Source organism: Melanostigma gelatinosum (assembly GCF_949748355.1).
Source record: "Melanostigma gelatinosum genome assembly, chromosome: 10".
Lineage (NCBI taxonomy): Eukaryota > Metazoa > Chordata > Actinopteri > Perciformes > Zoarcidae > Melanostigma > Melanostigma gelatinosum.
This window is the reverse complement of record NC_136643.1, coordinates 21,924,851-21,946,749: the sequence shown is the minus strand read 5'-3', so window position 1 is coordinate 21,946,749 and position 21,899 is coordinate 21,924,851. Positions and strand designations below refer to the sequence as shown.

Here is a 21,899-nt window from a genome sequence, read left to right as displayed (position 1 = left end):
CAATCATTCTTTGACTCCTTCCTTTTCTCGCTCTGTCCCCTTTTTCCTCTTCAGAGTTCTCTGATGTGCTGTCAGACGCAAAACCTGTGGCCAAGACCCAACGTGTGGGTGAGAGCTGGAAGAGATGAGGGAGAGAGAGAGGATGCTGGAATTTGTGAATATTTGAATTTGAAACTACTCTTTATTGACAAAGCTGAGAGGATGGATGGATAGATTAACTTGACAGTTACATAGCCTCTGACAGTTCTTCAGCAGACTCCTAAAATCATTTTCCAAAACTCAGTTTTCCTTGTCCACACAAAAAAAACGTGATGCTGGCCCTTTTTTTTTTTTTTTTTTTTACAGATTACATGCTGTTGAGGATAGCTCTGTTTTTGGGGTGAAGCAAAACTAAGAGAAACAGATTTTGAACTCAGCCGGCACAGTGTGGACTTTAGTCAGAGAGAGAACACGACACTGCATTCACCCTGCCAGCTCCTCCCCTCGGACAGACAGAGACAGGTGTCCCCTCCATCCCTTCCTCCCTCGCTACAGCCTGGAAGACGTACACAGCCACTTCTAAGTCAGCAGACACGCACACGTACGCAAGAGACCTGCACAAACACACACACTTTCTGTCTCACACATCAACACACTGGTTCACACACACACACAGAGCCTGTGGCCATGCACTCGGATGGATACGGAGGAGTTTGAGGTTTCCTACGATCTGTCTCTGTGTAGGAGGAAAAAAGCTTCTAACAAGCTGATTAATCCCATCATCATCATCATCATCTATCTATCTCTCTCTCTCTCTCTCTCTCTCTCAACATATCTCACTGCAGCCAATCAGAGATTTTTTTCAGACTTGCCATAGGGAATGACAAGAAGTCTGAATTCGTTTCTCCCACCCTTTTCACGAAATTCTCTTGTCGACAAAGAGTGTACGAGCTGCTTTTTCCTTGCTTGCATGAAAGGAATGATGAAAAAACTATGTTGCTTCCAAAATGTGTTCCATGGGCGGTTACTGCTGTAAAAAGCATTTGTTATGGATTGTAAGCACAGATTGGAGGACTTAAAGCTGAATAAAACAATTGACGTCATGATTGAGGTGTGCTTGTGTGTGTGTGTGTGTGTGTGTGTGTGTGTGTGTGTGTGTGTGTGTGTGTGTGTGTGTGTGTGTGTGTGTGTTTTGGGGGTAGGGCTGTTTCATGAGCGAGAAAGCTCTCAAAAGTCTGTCTGACGTGAACCAAGGAAAAGGTTTGGCTGCAGATGCACTTCCACCCGTCCTCCCTTCTGCCTTGGTCTTAATTGCTTTTCACACGTTCTCTCTCTCTCTCTCTCTTTAGGTCTGGAGTTGTCTTCTTACACCTGCACATTTCTTTCAAACATCAGGGGTAGACAGAGCGTCTAGTCACACACACACAGACACTAATAAGAGATGACAGCAGGCCAGAGTTGTAGTAATGTGTCAGTGTTTTCACGCTGAATGAAAGTTTCTTAAAAACTTTTGTCATAAATTGTGAATTGGTCTAAATGAAAATGTATCGAGTGTGTTTCTTTGTCTTACTTTCCTTTATGCTTGTGCAGCAAACACAGGGAAGGTCCAAGCCAACTTTGAACTGAACTGATTAAACTGAAGTTGCTCGACAATCAGCTAAGAACACAGTGTGAAGTTAATTATCAGTTCAAGAGTCACTGGAATTTGAAATGAATGTTTAAACAAACTGATATACTGTTGCCATTCAATCACACAATACAGCAGAGGTTGTTGCAGACGCACCTGGTGGAGATCTGCAGCACCTTTCTAGTTATTATATATTTAGTTCAGGTTTTTGTTCTCAACTTCGCCATCTGCTCATTCACATTTCGCAGAAAGAGATGTAAACACATCTCTGTCGGGACAAGAACAACTCTGGGTGGTGGATTCAGCAGAGGTTTCTCTGACTGTTCAAAGATGCTTCCGGCTGCGCTGATCATTCCCTTAAGCCATGACACTCGGCTCCAGTTCAGCTGCTGCTGCTGATGTTCCTCACTTCTCCTGTATACAACCCTGGAGACAAGGAATCTCAAACACTACACATTCATAAGTAACCATGATACAGAATTTGAAACACAGAGCCTGAAAGAGAATTCTAAATGTTCACAGACGTAGCTTAAACACCAAATCCGAGCTAAGGGAGCCTCTTGCATACTGAATTATGAACTATTGTCTCAGACTAGGATGTGGTCTGTACTAATCTACCATTTTCATTCGTACCCAATTGAATCCACAGTAAGTGAATCAGTGTTTGCATGGACCCTGCACCACTAATAGTGTGTTTTAATTTGCTATGCGTTAGTTCAAATGTATGAGCACATGACCCACACGCTCACCCTCTGTATGTTCATATACCTGTGTAGGAAAAGCAGCCGTAGTCAGTCTGTCACTGAAGCAGTTAATAGAGAGTGACTGACTTCACTGTTATCAAGTAATAGGCCTATTACTGCAGACAGATGGACAGTGTGTGTGTGTGTGTGTGTGTGTGTGTGTGTGTGCGTGCGTGCGTGCGTGTGCACGTGTGTCCAGCTGTAGTCTCCAGGACAACCAATCGATTCCTCATTATGGCTTTAACACACATTGATCAGGGTCAGTCCTTCAAACATGCACACATACACACACGCACACAATAAAACACACACGCACACGCACACACACACACACACACACACACATACATGCACACAGAAACACACGGCCATTACAGTAACAGACATTGATCAGGCAGACCTTCAGGGCCTCAGGGAGTGTCTGTAAATCGGACTACTGATATTATCATCATTACCTGAGTGTGTGTGTGTGTGTGTGTGTGTGTGTGTGTATGTGTGTGTGTGTGTGTGTGTGTGTGTGTGTGTGTGTGTGTGTGTGTATGTGTGTGTGTGTGTGAGTGAGAGAGTGGATTTCCTAAAATCCACCTTGGAGCTGAACAAATCTTCAGGTTTGTTTGACTTAACTATCAACCACAAACATGAAGGACCAATGAAGGTCTTGCTGCTGACCAGTCAGAGCTACTAAATCTCACAGACAGTAATTACCACAGCATAAGCATATGCCTGAAGTGAACTTTAACATTTGTAGTTTCATTTGTTTGAGTTATTGATTGCCTGAAGGAGATTGTTGCTGAAAGTTATCACATGGTGCTCGCTGGCACAAAGTGATCTCTGATTTATGTTTCATAACATCAGCAAGACGCCTCTCCCCGAAACAAATGAGGCGATGCGATCGTGATCACAACTGTATAAAAGCACGGCTTGCATCCCTGCTCAGGCAGCTAAAAGGAACTCTGATTCATGATGAACCTAAACTGTGTTGTAAGGCACATCTGGGTCCTACGGTGTTCTCCTTCCTGCTCTCTCCGAAGCGTTCTAATAACATTGTCTCTCCGCGTTGTGCTCGGGATGCTTGTCTGGACTCTCCTGCTGGCAGAGTCGCTGTGATGCTAATTCAAACATGCAGGCAGCTGCTAAATGCCCACAGCTGGTAACCGAACACTGTCACACCAAATGCTGTTCCTCTCTCTGTCATATAGACTCTTCATCTTCCCCCCCCCCCAACTTTCTCTAGTTTCCCCTTCTGCCCCGAGGCCATTGTCACATCACATCACTCGGCCTTTTGCTCTCCTCTTGGCCATGTACCCGAGACTTCCACCTGCCTGTCGGGTGCGTCTAAACGTGTGCATATGATCAAATATTCAATATTCACAATATAATATATCACAATGTATGTCCTTTACAGCTATGTGTTACAAGGTTCACATATACTTGCGGAAAGGTGGGTTACTGAGAGATGATAATTGAAAAAGAAAAGAGAGGATGAAAAGAAAGGAGAAGAGAAAAGAGGGAAGATAAGGGAGAAGAGTTGAGGACAGAAAATAGATCTAGCATGAAGTTAAATGATTGATTGAGGCAGAGTAGAAAGACAAGGTCTAAATCATTAGTGAAACCATTATTGGTGACTGCAGCTTCTCTGTCATATAAATCACTTCTTAACTCACTGCTTTACTCCACACTTATTGTGTAAGCCACATAACCGTGAAACTGCCTACGTGCCTGTCTGCTTGTGGTGCTTTCATGAGTTTATTTGAGATCCTCAAAAATGATCATACCTCCGTGTGTGCATTTGTACTCTTGTTTATTCAAGCGCATATGTGAGCCTTAGACTGTGCGCGTGTGTTAATATTACAGAGAGCATCTGCCTTGAGAGAGACATATAGAAAGGGGATTTAAGTGATGGATAGACAGAGGCTGGAGGATAAAAGAGGATGAAGACAGATATATGCGGAGGACAGAAAAGTCTATGAATGATAAAGAGAGAAGAATATGTGCATTTTAAAGAGGGAGACAAGGGGAGAGGGAGATGAGGAAATAAGAGAGGAAGGAAGACAGAGTGTGGCATTTGGCTCTCTGCCTGTGTTTTCTCATATGCAATGCTGAATAATGAAAAGATTGGCACACTAAGAGGGGATGGCGGTGAGGAGACGCGAAGGAGGGAAGGGAAGGGAAGGAAAGAAGGGGAGACATTAGATGGAAGAGATTGAAGAAGAGGAAGACGGGAGGAGAGGTGACGAAGAAACAAGCGGGCAGGGAGGCAGAGGCAAAAGGAGGTGGGAAGGCACAAGAGCAGATGAAATATGATAGATAGGGTCCAGTGGGCAGTGGTGAGGGGGCGGGAGAGGTGAGGAAGGGTGAGACGAACGGTGGGGAGAGGAGAGGGAGAGAGCCAGGAGGAAAGAGGAGAGGAGGTAGCTGTCAGGTTGATTTGAGCTTGCCCTCAACGGACCCTGACGCTGCACTTTTCCCTTTGCAGCTGTGTGTGTGTGTGTGTGTGTGTGTGTGCATGTTCTTTTCAAACACTCCAAATAGAGATCTTGCTTTGTGAGACAGAGCAGTGCAGTGAGCTAAGAGGAAAATGTGAAGCAGACAACGAACTACTGCGAAGTAGTGAACCCTTTTAAAAAAAGAAGGATTCTGTAGCAGTTCTTTGACCTCAACTATCTTGGCAGTTGCCACATGGACGAGATGAATCTGCATCATAATTAATTCACGAGAGGTGCTTTACTCTCTTCCAAATTCCAACTAAACGGTCTTTTCACTGCAATACATTCTTGAAAAAACTCCAAAAGAAAAGGAATACATATAAAAATTGTCAGAGGACTGGACTTGTTGCTGTGCAGAGACTTAAAATGTTGACGCCTTAGTTTTATTTGCAGGGTTGAAGAAATACTTTCAGATTTTGAAAAATACAGTTATTTGCTCAGAGTTAGAGGATCGATACCATTCTCTCACATCTAACTCTTGGCAAGAAAGCAAATAAGCATATGTCCCCAAATATCAAACTGTTCCTTCAAGTTGCTGACGAAACCTAAAGGTGAACGTGATTGTGGTTGACAGAGTTGTGAGAGACTTTTCCAGTGCAAACACATACTGTCTGATTCTCCTCAGAGCACACTGAAGTTGGAGGCTAAGGTGTGTGAACTAATAAAAGTCACACCAAACATAAACACCAAAAACAGAGAGAGTATGGTTGTGACCTGCATACCCACACAGAGTCTCCTCTGTCTGTGTACCGCTCCATCATGTGGTTTAGATCTACACAAACGCCACAGCTGCAGTTGTTGGGTGACGACTGAGAGCCGCCACCAGTGACGGACTAATGCGGTCGGTCCCATGGTGCCTGTCATGTGAAGGGAAACGGGAAGTCACGGTGAGTCGTGACTGGCCACGGCTTTACTGATCTTAGCGGGGGCACGGCCTTCCTTTTCATCCCTCTCGCTCCCTCCAGCTGTCTCGTCGCACTTAAAATTGCTGCTGTATATGAATCTTAATGAAAACATCTCTCTCCGTCCGACCGCCTCCACATAGATGTTTGCCTGCGGAGCCAGCAGAGTGCTTGACAAAATGTGATATGTTATAGATTCCAGATTACCATCTTAAATTGCAATCAGGATCACAATAGATTCGATTGCTCCAACGTAGTGACGCAATAAAACCAGCCCTGCCTGACCGGGGCATGCAGATTCATAACAGCACTGTTTGTTTCTGTGTGTGTGTGTGTGTGTGTGTTGATAAATGACTTTCGTGCAAGACGGCTGCAACCGTGTGATGAGTTTTTATTCTGCGACACAGAGGAACCATATTGCCTCTTCATAATGTAGACTCTGTCTACAAACACAGATGACTCCTTCGTCTCAACAAGATGAGTGTGTGTGTGTGTGTGTGTGTGTGTGTGTGTTCTCCGCTCCACAAAGTGAGGATTAACAGCTGTTTTCTTATCGCTCGAAGCTGTAGTTTAGACACTTGATAAAAGAAACATATTGATAATGTTCTTACGGCCATATTAATTCAATCTGATGATTTGATTTTTTTTTTTTTTAAAGGTGAATCTAGAGATACAAAGAGGGGCAAATGAGTCAAAACTTGAACTGGAGACAGTGACACTGGTATGTTGTGTGTCAAGGTTTTTGCTGACAATCACTGGGTGACCATGTACCCCCCCCCCCCCCCCCCCCCTCTGCTTCTTCTCCTTGGCCTCTTTGCCCTCTGAACCCAACAGCTCAATTTCAGCCCACCACACAGACACACACACTGCAGGCGTTGGGCCCCTGTAGACTCAAATAGCTCTGCGCTGTAGGACACTTGTAAATAACAGCCTATTAGAGTTGAGTTGTTACCACCAACACTGCACATATCTCACTCTTACTGGCAGGGTTTTACAATTACTTCTCAGAAAATGTAACTTGTCATGACTCGAAACGAACTGAAACGATAAGAGCAACCACAAACACACACACATACTGTGTGTGTGTAGCACAATAAATAAATCAGAGCCTTTTTTTCTAGCAGCCACACCAGATTTCCTCCTCCTTTGAAACTAGTTGACTTTAAATGGGTGTAAGATATTGAAAGGGGAAAGTAAGACCGGAGGGTAGACAGAGAGAGAGAGAGAGAGAGAGACAGAGAGAGAGAGACAGAGAGCGAGAGAGAGACAGAGAGACAGAGAGACAGAGAGAGAGAGAGAGAGAGAGAGAGAGAGAGAGAGAGAGAGAGAGAGAGACAGAGAGAGAGAGAGAGACAGAGACAGAGACAGAGACAGAGAGACAGAGACAGAGAGAGAGAGAGAGAGAGAGAGAGAGAGAGAGAGACTACTAAAGCTGATCCCAGGATAAGAACTGCAGAGTAAAACTGAAAAATGACGAGGACAGGGAGACAGAGAAGTATGGTTTTCATTTCCACAGCACAGTACGAAAGTAGAGTAAAACAGTACAGAGCACAGCGGGCCTTTTCAACCTTTCAGCTTTTCAACCAACAGCCAGCCAGTGAAATATTGATGCTTCAATTCCAACAAAGAAATGTCTGAATGATTTTTGGTACATCCGAGTGGGGAAATTCACCCATCTATAATTGATACAGCTAACTGGGCGGGAAAGCACCGGAACAGAGAAATAACAGGAGAGGGGGGAAAGTGTGTGTGTGTGTGTGTGTGTGTGTGTGTGTGTGTGTAAGTGTGTGTGTTTCTGCCCTCTTCCCTGTGTCAGTGGGTTTGTATGTGGCTCTTTACGTTCATAGTACCCATTAGATTCCTGAGAGACAGTGGTCTCCTCTCTGGGCTTCTATGCGTAGGACGCATTCATACATGACAGTCCTACGAAGACGAGGAAAGGCCGGCAGTTTCTTTGAAGGCGAAAGACAGAAGACGTCGTAAAAACATTCAGATGTTTTTGTGTTTTGTGTGAACGCCTCTTCAGCTTCGATAACTAGCTTCCCCGTCTCGGCATCTTCCCACATTTCTTTGAAAATTAAAAATGTCCTTCTGCACTCCAGTTGTTGATGAACTTATCGAATTGGTTTTACTCTGTAAATGTTGGACTTCATATTGTTGTACTTTTGGTATAATTGCCAATTTAGAAGCTGCAGCCGTGACCATCTCTGGAAAATGGATCACATTTTTGATTTCTTTCACTTTCATAATGTGTTAACTTTAACATCTTTTGAACAGTGCTTGACCTGGATCAGAAACCATTGCACATGTTGCCTCAAAAAGGCCGGTGAGACAGTTTTTAATGTTTGAATACTCTTTCATATTCCTCTTTAAAGTACCTTGTAAGCTACAAAAAAAAAAGATTTTTACCATGATCACTCTTTCAGTAAGCCAGTCTGCCTGCATTCACCATGATTTCCCAGCATGCCTATTTTTCTTGATGTCTGTGTGCTGTATTTTCATTTCATGCTGCAGAACCGCCGGCCTTTCTTGCAGCTTTACCATGAAACCGAAGTCAAACAGCTCAAAAACAATGGCGGACACCAAATCCTCTAATCTGTGTTCATTCTTCTAAAGTGTGAAAACCATCCTGGAACAGCAAATGTGTTGTGATTAGACTTTGATAATTAGAGACAGGGGGCGAGGGAGGTCCCACAGTGATTATTATGGGATAGCTAAAGCCAGAGAAACAGGAGGAGAGTGGGCTGAAGTTCACCGAATACACCAACTCCCACACAGAGACAGGCTGGTGGAGGCAGAAGCTCCAAAGAGACAGCAAGAGAAGTTTGGAGTAAAAATTCCCAGAGTTGTAACATAACCTCTCTTTTTTAACTTTTCTTTCCCACCAACCCATCCATCCAGCCATCCATCCAGTCTTTACCTGCAGTCCAGTTTCTCGATCTCAAAGTGTGGGTTGAAGTTGAGGACGATGCGTTGTGAGGGTTCAGGTGCTGTGATGACCCAGCGACAGTTCTGGTGAGGTGGGTACTCCAGCGGGTAGCCGGGGGTGGTGATGTAGCCGGCATCGCTGGCATCTAAAAACCCACCGCATGGCTCAGCCGCTGGATGGGGAGAGAGACAGAGAAAGCGAATTCACCATCACTGTCTCACACAAAAGTCAAGTTAATGCAGAAACATGTTTACTTTCTGCGGCCAATCGATCAGCTTTTCCAGTCGGCCTTTTTGGTTATTTATAAAGCTTGCTAACCTGAAGTCTAAATGTACACAAAAGGTCTAGAACCCGTGCACTATATCTTGTGTAATATGGAAATCTCCCTGTACACTGAAAGTGCCTGAAGCTTTGATAACATCACTGAGAATGATTAATATGTTTCCATTGGTTAATACACAGAAGTTTACACATCAGACAGAGGCCATTGATCTGTTTTTCCCAACGTGATTAAATCAGCTACGACAAACAGATGGGAGAATAGAGGGCAGACTGTTGACTGAACTATTAGGGGGTGAAGAAATACATTACTGTCGAAAGACAGAGAATATTTAATTGCAAAATGGACAACATAGAAAGACTGATCAGATAAACCTCCAATAACAATATGCAACAATAATAACTTCCCTCACAGCAGCAGATGTAAGTGTAGAATACCATCGGGGGTCAACGATGTTGCTCATCACGACTGACCAGAAGCACGTCAACATTCTCTACAAACTCTTTCAAATGATTGTTTTTTTCTCACATATTTGTTCATTCAGCAGGATTTCACACCTGGGGAGATGTCCAACACTGACAAAATGCAGATAAGAGTTGTGTTTGCAGAGACAGGATATGAGAAACAAAGAAGAGCGTTGTCTATGTGGATGTAGTTCTGAGAGGTCAACTCAGCATCGCGGCATACAAAGAGTCCATTCTGACCCATGAAGACTGACACGCTGACACACAGACAGACACACAGTGGACGGGTCCTCCAGATGCCACAGATGCTGTCACAGAGCGGATCCACTTGTCAGCAGCCATAAGTCTGTGTCGTGTCACAAACAATGCCACTCATTCACTGCCGCAGATGTACCCCGACATAGACGGGGTAACTCATATATATCGGTGACACCCGACGGCATAACACACCCACAACTCGACTGTATTACATCTATGGCATCTATTGTGCTCCACGCTGACTGCCCTGCTTTGATTGACTGTGCGGACTTTGAACATGAGCTGAACTTCTTCATTGTTTAACATCTGCAAAACTCAAGTTAAGTCATCACGGTGTATACACTGAGTAACATTTTTGTTAAGTAGCCACCATCTGCCAGAAGGCCCTCAAGAAACAAGGCTGTTTGTATCCTCAAATAACTCTGCACCGATCAAATATAAGTGTTTAATATAAGTAATAATACAATGACTATCGGTACTTACGGACAAATTACTTATTTTAGACATATCGCAAGTGTAGTTTTGGTAAAGAGAGAAAAATAAAAACAAATGTTTTGCAGTATTTCCTTTGTTAAGGAGACCATCACTTTGAAAGAACTACTTTATTTGTAAAACTGCAAAACTGTACATTTTGTATCTTTATTTTTATTCAACCTTGATTTTACCGAGATATTCCGATCAAAAATATCTTTCTTGAGGGTTTCCTGGCCAAGACGGCGGCATAAACAGAATTAAAACAAACAGCAAATGACATCAAAGTGGTCAAATAGTCCATAATCCTGTTTTTAAACTTTAATGTTCGTAAAATAATCTAGTTTAAAAGCACTTTCACCAAAGACGGGTTTTTGAGAAATGACGCACATTATTTAACCGCATGGACCGGAGGTTGCAGCCACTGATAGTGTTACGGGTCCGTAGAAAACACAGCAGATACATTTCAACAAATATTCTGGGCAAATGGTGGACCAGGTTATACGAATAAAAACAGCTGTGAATGTCGGCCGCTTGCTGGGAAGAATTTGTCTGGTGAGCAGCCCCTGACTGAGATCATTTCCTGTTGATGAGAGGAAAAAACAAAACACACAAACAAGCTCCTGACGGTCTATATATTATTATTTCAATCAGGAAACCTTCCTCATCGTAACATCGAGAGAAAGAAACATTGTGTAACGTCTTGGTCTGTACCACCGCAGAGCCCACTGTGCTATGTCGCCGTTTTATTTATTGCCCCCGTGCTGCTGAGTGGGGGGACATAGCCAAGTCAAACTACTCAGCAGAACACGACATATTTCAACACTATAAATAGACCGGCTACTGTAAACCTACTCCAAGAGGAGTCACACATGCAAACATTAACACACGCTGCATAAACACTTTATCGGACACCACATTGTAAATTAAAACATACGTCTCAAATCTCTTCATTTTTTCATCATGTCTGCACACATGCAAACTGACCGAGCGCACACACACTCAAGAGTCAGGACGGGAGGATTAGAGCGGAGGTCAATACACAGTAAACAAAGTGATTGACACTTTGGCATCTACATCTGGTGTCCGCCTCAATTCATGATCGCCGCTCTGCCTCCGTCCGTCTCTCCCTCCTCCGTCATGCTGTGAGCCAACTAGTCATGTCCATCTCCTCCTATCGGCTTCCAATCTCCCTGGTGACATACGGTAATACAGGAGTCGAGTTGCATGGCCTATGTAACCCGGCCAGACGCATTTTATCTCAGCACCACCTGGATTAGTGTTTAACCACTCTGGAATCTCACAGCAGCAGCAGCCAAACACCACTTTTAGCACACGGCGTAGCTAACTAAAATCGGGCATATGCGAGGGGTAAACATCTCGGGTTGTCAAAGAAATGCCACTGGTTATAACCAATTGCTTGGGAACTCATCATGCATACTTAGTTGTTGTTAGTTAGTTGGGATAGGTCTGAAAATAAGAAGAGAGCAAATATGTTTTCATTAGATTCAGTCCCCAGATGAAACTCTGAGCTTTCAAGTGGGTAGAGGGGGGCAGACACAACAACACGCGCCTCTCCTACGTTCACCAGCAAGTGTCCAAGTGTCTGATGAATAAGGCTGGTGTGATAGAGCGGCATGACACTCTGTGTGCGTGAAGTATTGTGTCTGCTCTGCTTTGAGGGTCTATCAATCTCCACACACACACAAAGTCATTCGCCGTTTATCACATCCAAACAGGGCAGGAAATGAGACACACTGAGCGGATGAGTGCGTGGATGACGTCACATCCTCCTACACGAGGCGCCACCAAAGACATTTTAAGTGAATTTGATATTCTTTGTTTATTTGGTTCATACACACACACAAACACTATATATATATATATATATATATATGGGGAGGTTAGGCAACAAAACTACTTGGTTACGTGACAGTTAAATCAACGCTGACTTCCGGTTTTACGCGGGACACAAAAAACAGTCTCCTGGGTGGAAGTCTGGTGTTTTTGGATCCACCCATCCACCACAACCTCATTACTCAGAGTTTGTCACTCTTTACACTATACGTCACCTGTACGTACAAACTGCCGGAACAGAAGAGCCGCTATCAACATTTCCTCTGTCTCAGTTTGTCCGTCCCTCACAGAAAGCACAAACACTTCCCTCCTCTTGACCCCAGACTTCACATTATGATCTTCAGACCACACACACACACACACACACACACACACACACACACACACACACACACTCACGGAATAGAGCAGTAAACGGTGCTAAGCAGTCAAGCAGGGATAGAAGACAGGTCGCTGCATTATTTATGTCTCCCCACCATGTTTAGTATTGCATCCTGGTAACACCCATTCAGCAACTTTTCCCCAGATGCGCATACCTCAACAGAGATGCATCCATACAGAAATGTAATAAAAACATGCACGCACAGCACCATGCACACAGGGAGGCACACAAACTATCACACACACACACACACAGTCCCAAACCAGGAGAAAAACACGCACAAGCTTCCGTTTGGAACTGCTTTGAGAAATTGAACGAGAGACTTGTTTGTTGTCCCCAAATGCAAATTGCCTGACCTTGTTTTTTTCGCTCTCTATCGCAGTTTAATTTTCCCTCCGATTAGGGAGTCGGATCCGACTCGAAAGAGACACTTTCCAGCGTTTCGCAATCGATTTGGTAGTCTGTGAGAACTCTGCTGTTGGACCGTACCGCATTCATTTCCATCGGCCAGAGCGCATAATGAAAGCATCAGTGGTTTAGTAAGTGTGAGAGTGAGAACGCGTGTCTCACCCAGCTAACCAGAGAGCTTGTTGGAAACGAGGCTGGTATTTGGCACATCAGCTTATTATCCACCAACACGGGCCCCGGTACTCAAGACAGCACCGTGAGCCTCACGTTCTCATTATTGTGACCTTGATGCAAACAGGTCCCTGAATTTATCAATCAATATACTCCATCTGCATCAAAGCCTGGGGGAGGGGAAAATGCTAATTGTCCTCATTGATTTCTATGCATTTCCTACTGTTCACAAAGCATTTTCAGAAGGATGGATTCAGTTCCAGCATCATGAAGCACTCACAAGACGCTTCAGGCATTGTTACCTTAAACGGTAGAAATAGACACATTTGTAGCTGTGTCTTTGGGGATGAGAGAAACACTGAAAATAACAGGCTGAAATGTCTTCTTTGGATCACAACCAAGGAGCTTTTAGTCATTGAAACCTGGGAAACCTCAGGAATGGACAGAGAGAGAACGAGAATGAGAGAGAGAGAGAGAGAGAGAGAGAGAGAGAAAGTAAGAAGGATGCCGAGCAGGAGAAAAGAAAGAAAGCGAGCACAATGCCAGAACATCTGTCTCTCATCACCCGAAAAAAGAAAGTCAGCAGCTCAGAAAAGCTCACTGGACAGAAAATAGAACTGTCTCCCACACACACTCACTCACTCACACACACTCACACACACACTCACACACACACACACACACACAGACGCACAAACAGGTGGGGTAGTGCTTTACTCCAGGTGCCCTGCATTAAGCCACAGTGGAAAATTACAGCGAGAAAAGAGATGTGTGAAATAGAGAGAGGGATGGCAGAGGACTACAACGGGTCTGAGAAACAAAAAGAGCGATGGGAAAATGGAGAGAAGAGAGACAAGGAGTCGTAAATAAAAAAAAAAGAAGGATGAGTGTTTGATACGGAAAAATAACTGATATGAGAAGAAGCTTCTCAACTCAGGAGCAAAGACGTACCGGATCTATGGGGCTTTAGTGAGAGAGGGAGAATATGACAGTGGACAAAGAAGGATACAAACAAAGATCAATAACAGAATAACAATGACGAAGTGAAAAGGTAACTGAAGGAGAAAAGGGGACAAAAAAGAACAGTGTAGGAAAAGGTAGATGTAATGTTAAAGTATGACTAGAGAGGAATGGGTTTGGGACATGTCCTGTCATGTCCATGGCTCGATTACTGACCTACACTGGGATACATGGGATACATGTTAATCAGAATAAATTCTAATTGATGTAGACTACGCACCATTTAGGTTCACCAGCCAACAAGTCCTACAAATTAAATGTCAAAATGCGTCGCTCTGGCTCCTAGAACGACACACAGAAGCATTTTCTGATCCCCCTATGGGCAGAAAGACATCATCCGCCTGTGCCTTCCGAAACCACAACAAATCTCTGTTGGAAAAATAAATCTGTTTTACGACGTGACAATGTGACATGTGTAAGGCCCGCCCTCCTCCCTGCCCAGACTTTGTTCCTCTACAACAGCGGCACAACGTTCCCCCTTTGCTCCCGTCGCTGGTGGGCTTCGCGACTTGAACGTAAACACATGTCGTCTTGGGACACTTGCTGAAATGACTGATTCTCTTGGGAAGACCGTCTCTCATATTAAACTATAATTACAGGAGCCTTTAAAGGGGCCCCTGCGTTACTGTCCGTTTATGATGCCCTGTAGAGCAGAAGGCCACCGTCCTATCTGCTCCTGATTAACTTCAGTTATATTGATAGTCACTTGGCATGTTACGGGCGGACACTTGAAATGTGTTGTTCAGAAAGACATCTTCCAAGTTTTAGTTTGAAAATGTTTACTCTGTGAATGACACAAAAGTAAAACTTCTGACCTTTACCAATATAATCCTCATCCTAATATGCTAAAGAGTAAAGTATGTAGAATTTGAGTTGATGAGTGGAACCTAAATCGTGTATCTTCCTTTAAACGATTGTAAAAGGAAAAGGAAAAGCAGCCTACTTAAGGCCGTCAATAAGCCTTTTAAGATGTGTATGAATGAAGTTGATCTAACAAACCGTGTGAATGGATTTCAAACAGTTGAGCTTGATTCTCTTCCAGGCGGAGGGGAAAAAGGATGAGAAAACACAGATTGAAAGAGTCAGTGAGAATAGACGAGAGTAAAGAAACGCGGATGAAAACGCAAAGAGGCTTTCCCACCGTGCAAAGTGGGCGAACAGAAGGTGACGGAGGTTTCTTAATCGGAGCGAGGGAAAACACTGACAGAGGGAGGTGTGGAGAAAGAGACAGAGCGTCCTATTAAAGGAGAGGTGAAGTGCCATGAAAAGAGGAAAACAACGGGATGATTCGGCGTGAAGGGAGAGGGACAGAGGAAAACAACCTGTGGCCTGGCACGGCACTGCTCTGGAGGGACTACTGAGGACTCAGCTTACACGCACAAACACTCTTATTTGTGCGGGCGACGGGTTGTAGAAGAAGTGAGGACAGGCAAATGTCCCCATTTGAAGGATGCCCATGATCCGTCTTTCCCTCCGAGGACATTTGTTCTTCATAAGTGTACCAAAACAAGAACATGCGCTCGCTCGCACACTGAGCTCCCTTCCTCTCTAATTACTCCAGTCATTACCAATGGCCAATGAAGACAGCAGAATACTAACCGTTTGCTAATGACATGATAACTGTAATTAGAACATCCTGCTGGACCCACTAATTGTCCTTTCCCTTTTACAGACGAGAGAGCGACAGAGAGAGACAGTGCCGGAGGTTAATTTGCTTAATGTTTATTCGCTTACTGCTAACCACGTAGTAGCCAGTGGACCGGCCCCTCTGTTGTTCAACCACTATTATTCTAATGACGGGAAGGCTAATGTCTTCTTGTTTGAGTCCCAAATTTCTTCTTTTTTTTTAAAGTTGAATAGCTCATTTTAATGTATTTTCTCGAGGAAATTTCCTTAAAAAAAAAGGAAATGAAAAACCCAGCCGTCTGAACCACGAGATGAATAAGGATAACCCTTCATCCTGAAACCTGGTGTAAAACACCTGCTGCCTGCAGGATCCTTCAGATGAAATCAGTGTTGAAGAAGGTCTGCAGCAGCGGGTCACCTGCCACAGCTTAGCATACTCTGTTGTCACAAACACAAGATTTAAATCGAACCATCGCAGTTTGCTGATGTTATAATGTGAGCTGGTTGCTATTGTTGAAGATATGTCATGACCCCTTTGTGAACAAACCTGTCTGCTCTGTTGGACGGTTTCGGTAACATGGCCTCTGTTCCAAAGTATTAGGCGAGAGGAAGCTGAAGAGGAATCTGATATACATCTATCTGACAAATAATCTTTTCAACTATAATGTAATTCCTTTTGCCTGAACTATAATCAGAGTGCTTATTAATAATATGCTTTATCTTGGCCAGAACCCCCCCCCCCCCCCTGTGCTCGACAGAGGGGAGGAATAAATCTGGGTTGGTTTACTGCAGGTGGCTCCACTCAACTACTTCTTCACACTCTGCTGCCTTTCTCTTATTTCACTAATGCCCTCTCATGCTCTCGCTCCCTTTCCCTCTCTCTTTGGCTCTTCCAAATGCTCATGACTCCTCCTCGCTCTCTCTTTTTATTGCTTCGTTGTTTCAATGTGCTTTACTGGGTTGGAAGTTCGCAAGCCATATTGGTAAAGCGTTTCCTGGCCTTCTGTGTCAGCGAATTCTTGAACAAATCTGATAATGCGGCCGAGATTTAGAACAAACAATCGTAGGAAACGATGAGAAAATATGGGAAACACAGACACAAACATGCATGGCTGAGCTGATTTCAGTATTTCTGAAGTACGCTTGCCGATCTGTACATGCACTGAGTAATTACCCATGGAAACACACAATTACAGTGAAAGGAACAAGTTCAAATGAATGAAAAAAAAAAAAACTTCGAACAGTTCAGGCGAATAACTAATGTTTTCTAAGACAAAGTAATTACACAGAACGACTGTGTTACAGGCAGTGAGTCAATCCATTCTGTAGTGAGCTAAAACAGGGTACAACCCCACTGTGTGAGCAAATGACATGGATGGCTTGTTTTATTGATGGCCAATTGAAGCTTACAAAGCATTATGACCTCCACCAATGTAACGTTTAACTATTACAAGCCGGCCCCACGGGGCAACACAGCACCGGTCCGGTGGTGTTAGATGTGGAGCGATAGCTCCAGGCAAGGAAATAACGAATGCATTAGGAAACCTGGTCTCAGTCAGGATACATGGTATTGAGTCGCAAAAGTCTATTCAAATCACATTGTAAGTCTTATAAAGCAGTCCTCAGTGCATACCTGTGTGCAAGTCACCCCACTGCTATAGCTTCTCACGCTGCATCGCAGTGAGCCTGTTTCAGCATCCAGCATATCTCAGCAGAGACACTACAGAAGCAGACAGCTGGTCTTGAGTGGCCAATTATGTCCGTTTATCTCCCTCGCAGGCACAGCTGTGATCAAACGGAATGAAGAAACAGGATCAAACAGCGAGGCTAAAAAATCATTCTTCCGTTTCGTTCCCTCTGCCTGTTTCTGTCTCTGCTCCTTCCTTCCCCTTTACTTCCATCCCTCCCTACTGCCCCACCCTCTCTCTCTCTCTCTCTATATATATATATATATACCAAATATTTTGGTATATATATATATATAGTGTCACTATGCTTTCCTTGCTCATATCTCTGGAGACAGCGGAGCAGAGGCATCTGTAAAAGTGTACTGCTGAGGAAGCTTCATCCTGCACAGCCTACTGCTGAGCATGTGTGTGCTCCAGTGGCTCGCCCGGTGCCAGCGGGGAGACCTCAAAAGGGAGCTTGATCGAGTCCCCAGAAAAAAAATATCAAAGTCCTCAAAATAGGTAGTTTGCCAGTGACAAAACAACACATATAAGAGTTTCATAGGGGTAAAGTTGCATGGTTATCTTTAGGAAACTGGTCAGAGTCATGGTTAAAAGCAGAACTACTTGGTTACAGGGAAATATTTTGGTCATGGTTAAAAAAAGCAATGATGACTGGTGGTATATGGAGGTGGAAGAGGAACCTGTGGTGTTGAAGTTAAACTCTGAACACCACAACTTCCCTTTGGATTTTTGCTGCTCAATAGAACCTCACTCACACTGCTTTGACAGGAAATGTACACAAAGGCCATTTCAAGCCGTTGATGAAATAAAGAGTTGTGATCTGTGATCTGTCCGGATAAGAAAGTCTTTGAAACACTTCCGATTTGACAGTGTCAGCAGTTGTCAATTACATGTGAAGATCTACACATTTAGAGTGGCACGGCGCATATCTTCTTATCAGAGGTGAAGTGTGACGTAATGCCTCCACTGTTCTCTCTGTACGCTGTTTTTCTCAAAAACAACATTTGGCAGACTGGCCACTCAATCCAAGTCATGAGATCTGCAAAAAGCCTCCTGAATAAGCCCCAAATCAATAAAACCTAGAGTGCAACTAACTTCTCCACAGCGGCCCTATCTTAATCCCCTCTTTTGTAAATTGTGTACACACACAAATCTATCTCAAAGCAGGAAGTGGGCCTTGAGGAGACGTTATAAAAAATGATTTGAGCCAAGTTATCAGTGTTTTTTGTCGTTGTTGCATCGACAGCTATGAGAAAACATGAGAGACTAAACAGATTGTTTGCTTCTAAATCCATGAAAGGAAGGAGAGTCACACCACATGTTATACATACTGTCTTTTCTTAAAGGTCGATTTGTTTATAATAGTTCTGGTTTCCTGCACACCTGTGGTCGGTTAACAGCACATTTAAGTGTCGCTGCCCTGACAAGGAGTCGCCACGGTTAGGTTTGTTTTTAATCAAAGCGACTGACAGACTTCTCTCTTCCGTGCAGCAGAGAAGATGAAGCAGTGTTGTAGTGATCGCCCTGTGCGTAAAGATTGTTTTTAAACGCACAATTCCCATTCAAAGACCAACGTTAAACGCATTAGACCAGCGCAATGAGCGCACGCCTTTTGCCTTGCCACAATGCAGCTTCGAGCCCCATCGCGCACACGGACTTGGGAAGTGCCAGACCTCCGCAGCCTCGGACCTCCGCGCGTCTGGTGCGCCGGAGACAGGAGCCCGGTCAGATTCACTTCTTCGCACAACCGACAATGAGATTCAAAAGGGTTGCCCTGTTGCATGAAGCCTGCCTCGAGGGAAATATCTTTCAAGAAACGCAATAAGACCACATCACACAGTGAGATGAAAACAAGCGCGATAAAGACCCACTTAGACGACTAAGTTAACTGAAGACGACACAAGGCAAGACAACATCCCTCAGTTATCAATAAACTTGTTTTTATGACGGAGTGAAACCAGCAGTGGAGTGGGACGATGGAAACGAAGTCGTTTTGGGAAAGTTGTCCGCGTTAGAAACGGGCGACATCGAGCATCAATTGCGCACGTGTCAGTAAACTAATTAGGCTAAGGGTTTTGTTGGATAAAAAAAAATACTGATTTCGTTTACGATGAATATGTTGTTTACTTTTACCTCTCCACCTCTGGTGCCGACCGAGCGAGATGGGTCAATGCTGGAGAGTTAGAATAAAGCAGGACATCTCCCTCTTCAGCGTCTCTCGCACGATTGTTATCAACGCATTATTTGAACGGAAGTGAAGGCTGAGCTTGCACCCGTAGTAGAAAAACAAAACGGGTAACGATTTTGTGTAAATTTGTACGTTCATTACGCATTCTGGTTTGACGGGGAAACACCACAATTGTCCGAAACGAAATATCTCTAATGCGCTTCATATACTCCATGCTTGTGATGTGGATTGGGAAAAAGTTATCGAAAAAAAATGCAGGTTAACTTCCATTAAACACCTACGTGCGACTGTGTGATCTGAGCGGGTAGCAACAGTGTCAAACTCACCTTCCCCCGCTCTGACCGCTGAAGGCAAGACAACAGCCAGTAAACATCCACAAAGCCATATGAATAAATCCATCTTTTCCCCTCGGATGTGGAGAAAGAACACCTCTTCTCCTCCTCTGTGGTTTTTTGTCTGTATATCGGAGACAACGCTGCAGTCCAGAGTCCTCTTTTCCTCTCCTTTTCCACAGTTCTTTATTTCTTCCACCACAAACGCCAGGTTGCGTTCACCGGACTCTCCAAGAATGTCGTCCTGGTTAAACACTACTGGTTCTAATTGAATTGTCAACGTGTGCTTCTTCTTAAAAAACAATGTTAAACTTATTTGCGCAAATTGAGCGGATACCAGCGTAATATCTACTGTAAACACATCTTCAAAGCCTCAAAATCCATTGCCGTGCGCGCAGTCGGCAGCACCCTGTCAGTCACAACGCGCGTGGGAATAAAAACCTCGCTGACAGACAAAATCATTAATTACAAAAACAAAGTAGAAATCACTGGTTGAAACCACCAGGAACCATGAGAAGCATTTCTCAAAAAAGTAAAATGTGTTTCAGCGTGTTTCCTCTTCGTCGCGATAGAATATCCAAAAATCGTTCGCTGGTGAATGAGCATTTACTTGGTAAACGCACACATGATTAGGAAAGTAAAAAATATTTTCCCATCGATTATCCTCCTAATAAACTGTTTCGATAGCAGTCCGTTCTTGCACAAAAGATAACACAAGATCTCTTGGAGGAGGCAGCTCCGGCGTGCGTGCGTAAAAGTGATCAGGGAGAAAATAAACGTGCAGCCTCTCCGCTCTCCTCCTGCAAACTGTGCGTTTCTTCACTGAAACACGCTCTTCAACTCTCTCTCTCTCTCTCTCTCTCTCTCTCTCTCTCTCTCTCTCTCTCTCTCTCTCTCTCTCTCTCTCTCTCTCTCTCTCTCTCTCTCTCTCTCTCTCTCTCTCTCTCTCTCTCTCTCTCTCTCTCTCTCTCTCTCTCTCTCTCTCTCTCTCTCTCTCTCTCTCTCTCTCTCTCTCTCTCTCTCTCTCTCCTTCCCCTCCGATCTCCGCCGGTTTGTGGCAGCGAGCAAGACTGCTCACTCAGTCCCCTGTCTCAGCGTGCGTGCACGTCATGCGCGCGAGCTTGTATCGGTAGGCACCTCGGCCCGCCTCCATATGGCCCCTCACTGATTAAAGACCAGTTTCATCTCCCTCCCACTTCTCTCCCTCTCTCTCTATCTTACCCTCATATATCTCATACTCTCTCCCTCTAATTCATTATCATTATTACAGTACATGTCTCCCACTTTTTCTCCCATTTCCCTCCACAGTCCTGTCATCCAGATACTCTCTCTGTGCATCTTATTTGTTCCTCTGCCTTTCTCTCTATTAAAGTGAGAATAGAGGGAGGTGGAATGAAGAAAATCAGAACACCCTCAGCACAGCTTTATGAGCTTTGTAGTAGTGCTGAGCTTTAAATGGAACCTGGTGCTGGTTTACAGCATCACAGTGGAAACAGACCAAGTGCAAACTGATAAACTAATCAAAATGGAAAGGAATCGGATGAGTAACTTAGTTATCGATCACCCAAATTACTTTACGAATAATCTTTGATTTACTATGATAATCAACATAATTTTCTCTTTTGTAAAACACTCAGTTACTCATCATGAAGAGAAGCCATTGGGTAATAATGGCTGAGCACTTGGTTGCAAAAATGCACACACACCTTTGCGTGCACACACACACAAACACACTTGTGTGTTTGTGAAAAAAGCTGTTTACCAAGGGCACATGGGTCACTGTGAACAAGCGGCCTTATGTCACTGATCACAGCTACATTCTCATTTCCTGACCAGTTTTACTTTTACTGTAACAGGCCGACAATTACCAGCAGGCAGGTGAATCACTGGTCTCACTCAGGTCAGTGACATGTGACACACACACGCAGGCGCAGGCGCAGGCGCAGATACATACCTTCAAACTGTCACTCAGATGTTTCCGAACATCTCTGGAGGTCTGAAGGTATTAAGTTCTTTTTCCATGACAGGTCAGAGTGTGTGTGTGTGTGTGTGAGTGTAAATATGTGTGTGTGTGTGTGAAAGAGA

General features: G+C 44.1%; 1 protein-coding gene across 2 annotated transcripts in view; it reads right to left on the bottom strand.

The window, feature by feature from the left end:
- LOC306783491 (neuropilin-2-like) overlaps positions 1 to 20,586 on the bottom strand; it is an 88,849-nt gene extending 68,263 nt beyond the window's left edge. For both annotated transcript variants that reach the window (XM_079277161.1, XM_079277162.1), the window contains exons 1-2: positions 19,809 to 20,586; positions 8,658 to 8,838 (exon numbers count right to left, since the gene is read on the bottom strand). In XM_079277161.1, the coding sequence (XP_079133287.1) occupies positions 8,658 to 8,838; positions 19,809 to 19,881 (254 nt within the window). In that variant the 5' untranslated portion in view covers positions 19,882 to 20,586. The remainder of the gene's footprint in view (positions 1 to 8,657; positions 8,839 to 19,808) is intronic.
- Between the last annotated feature and the right edge of the window lie 1,313 nt (positions 20,587 to 21,899).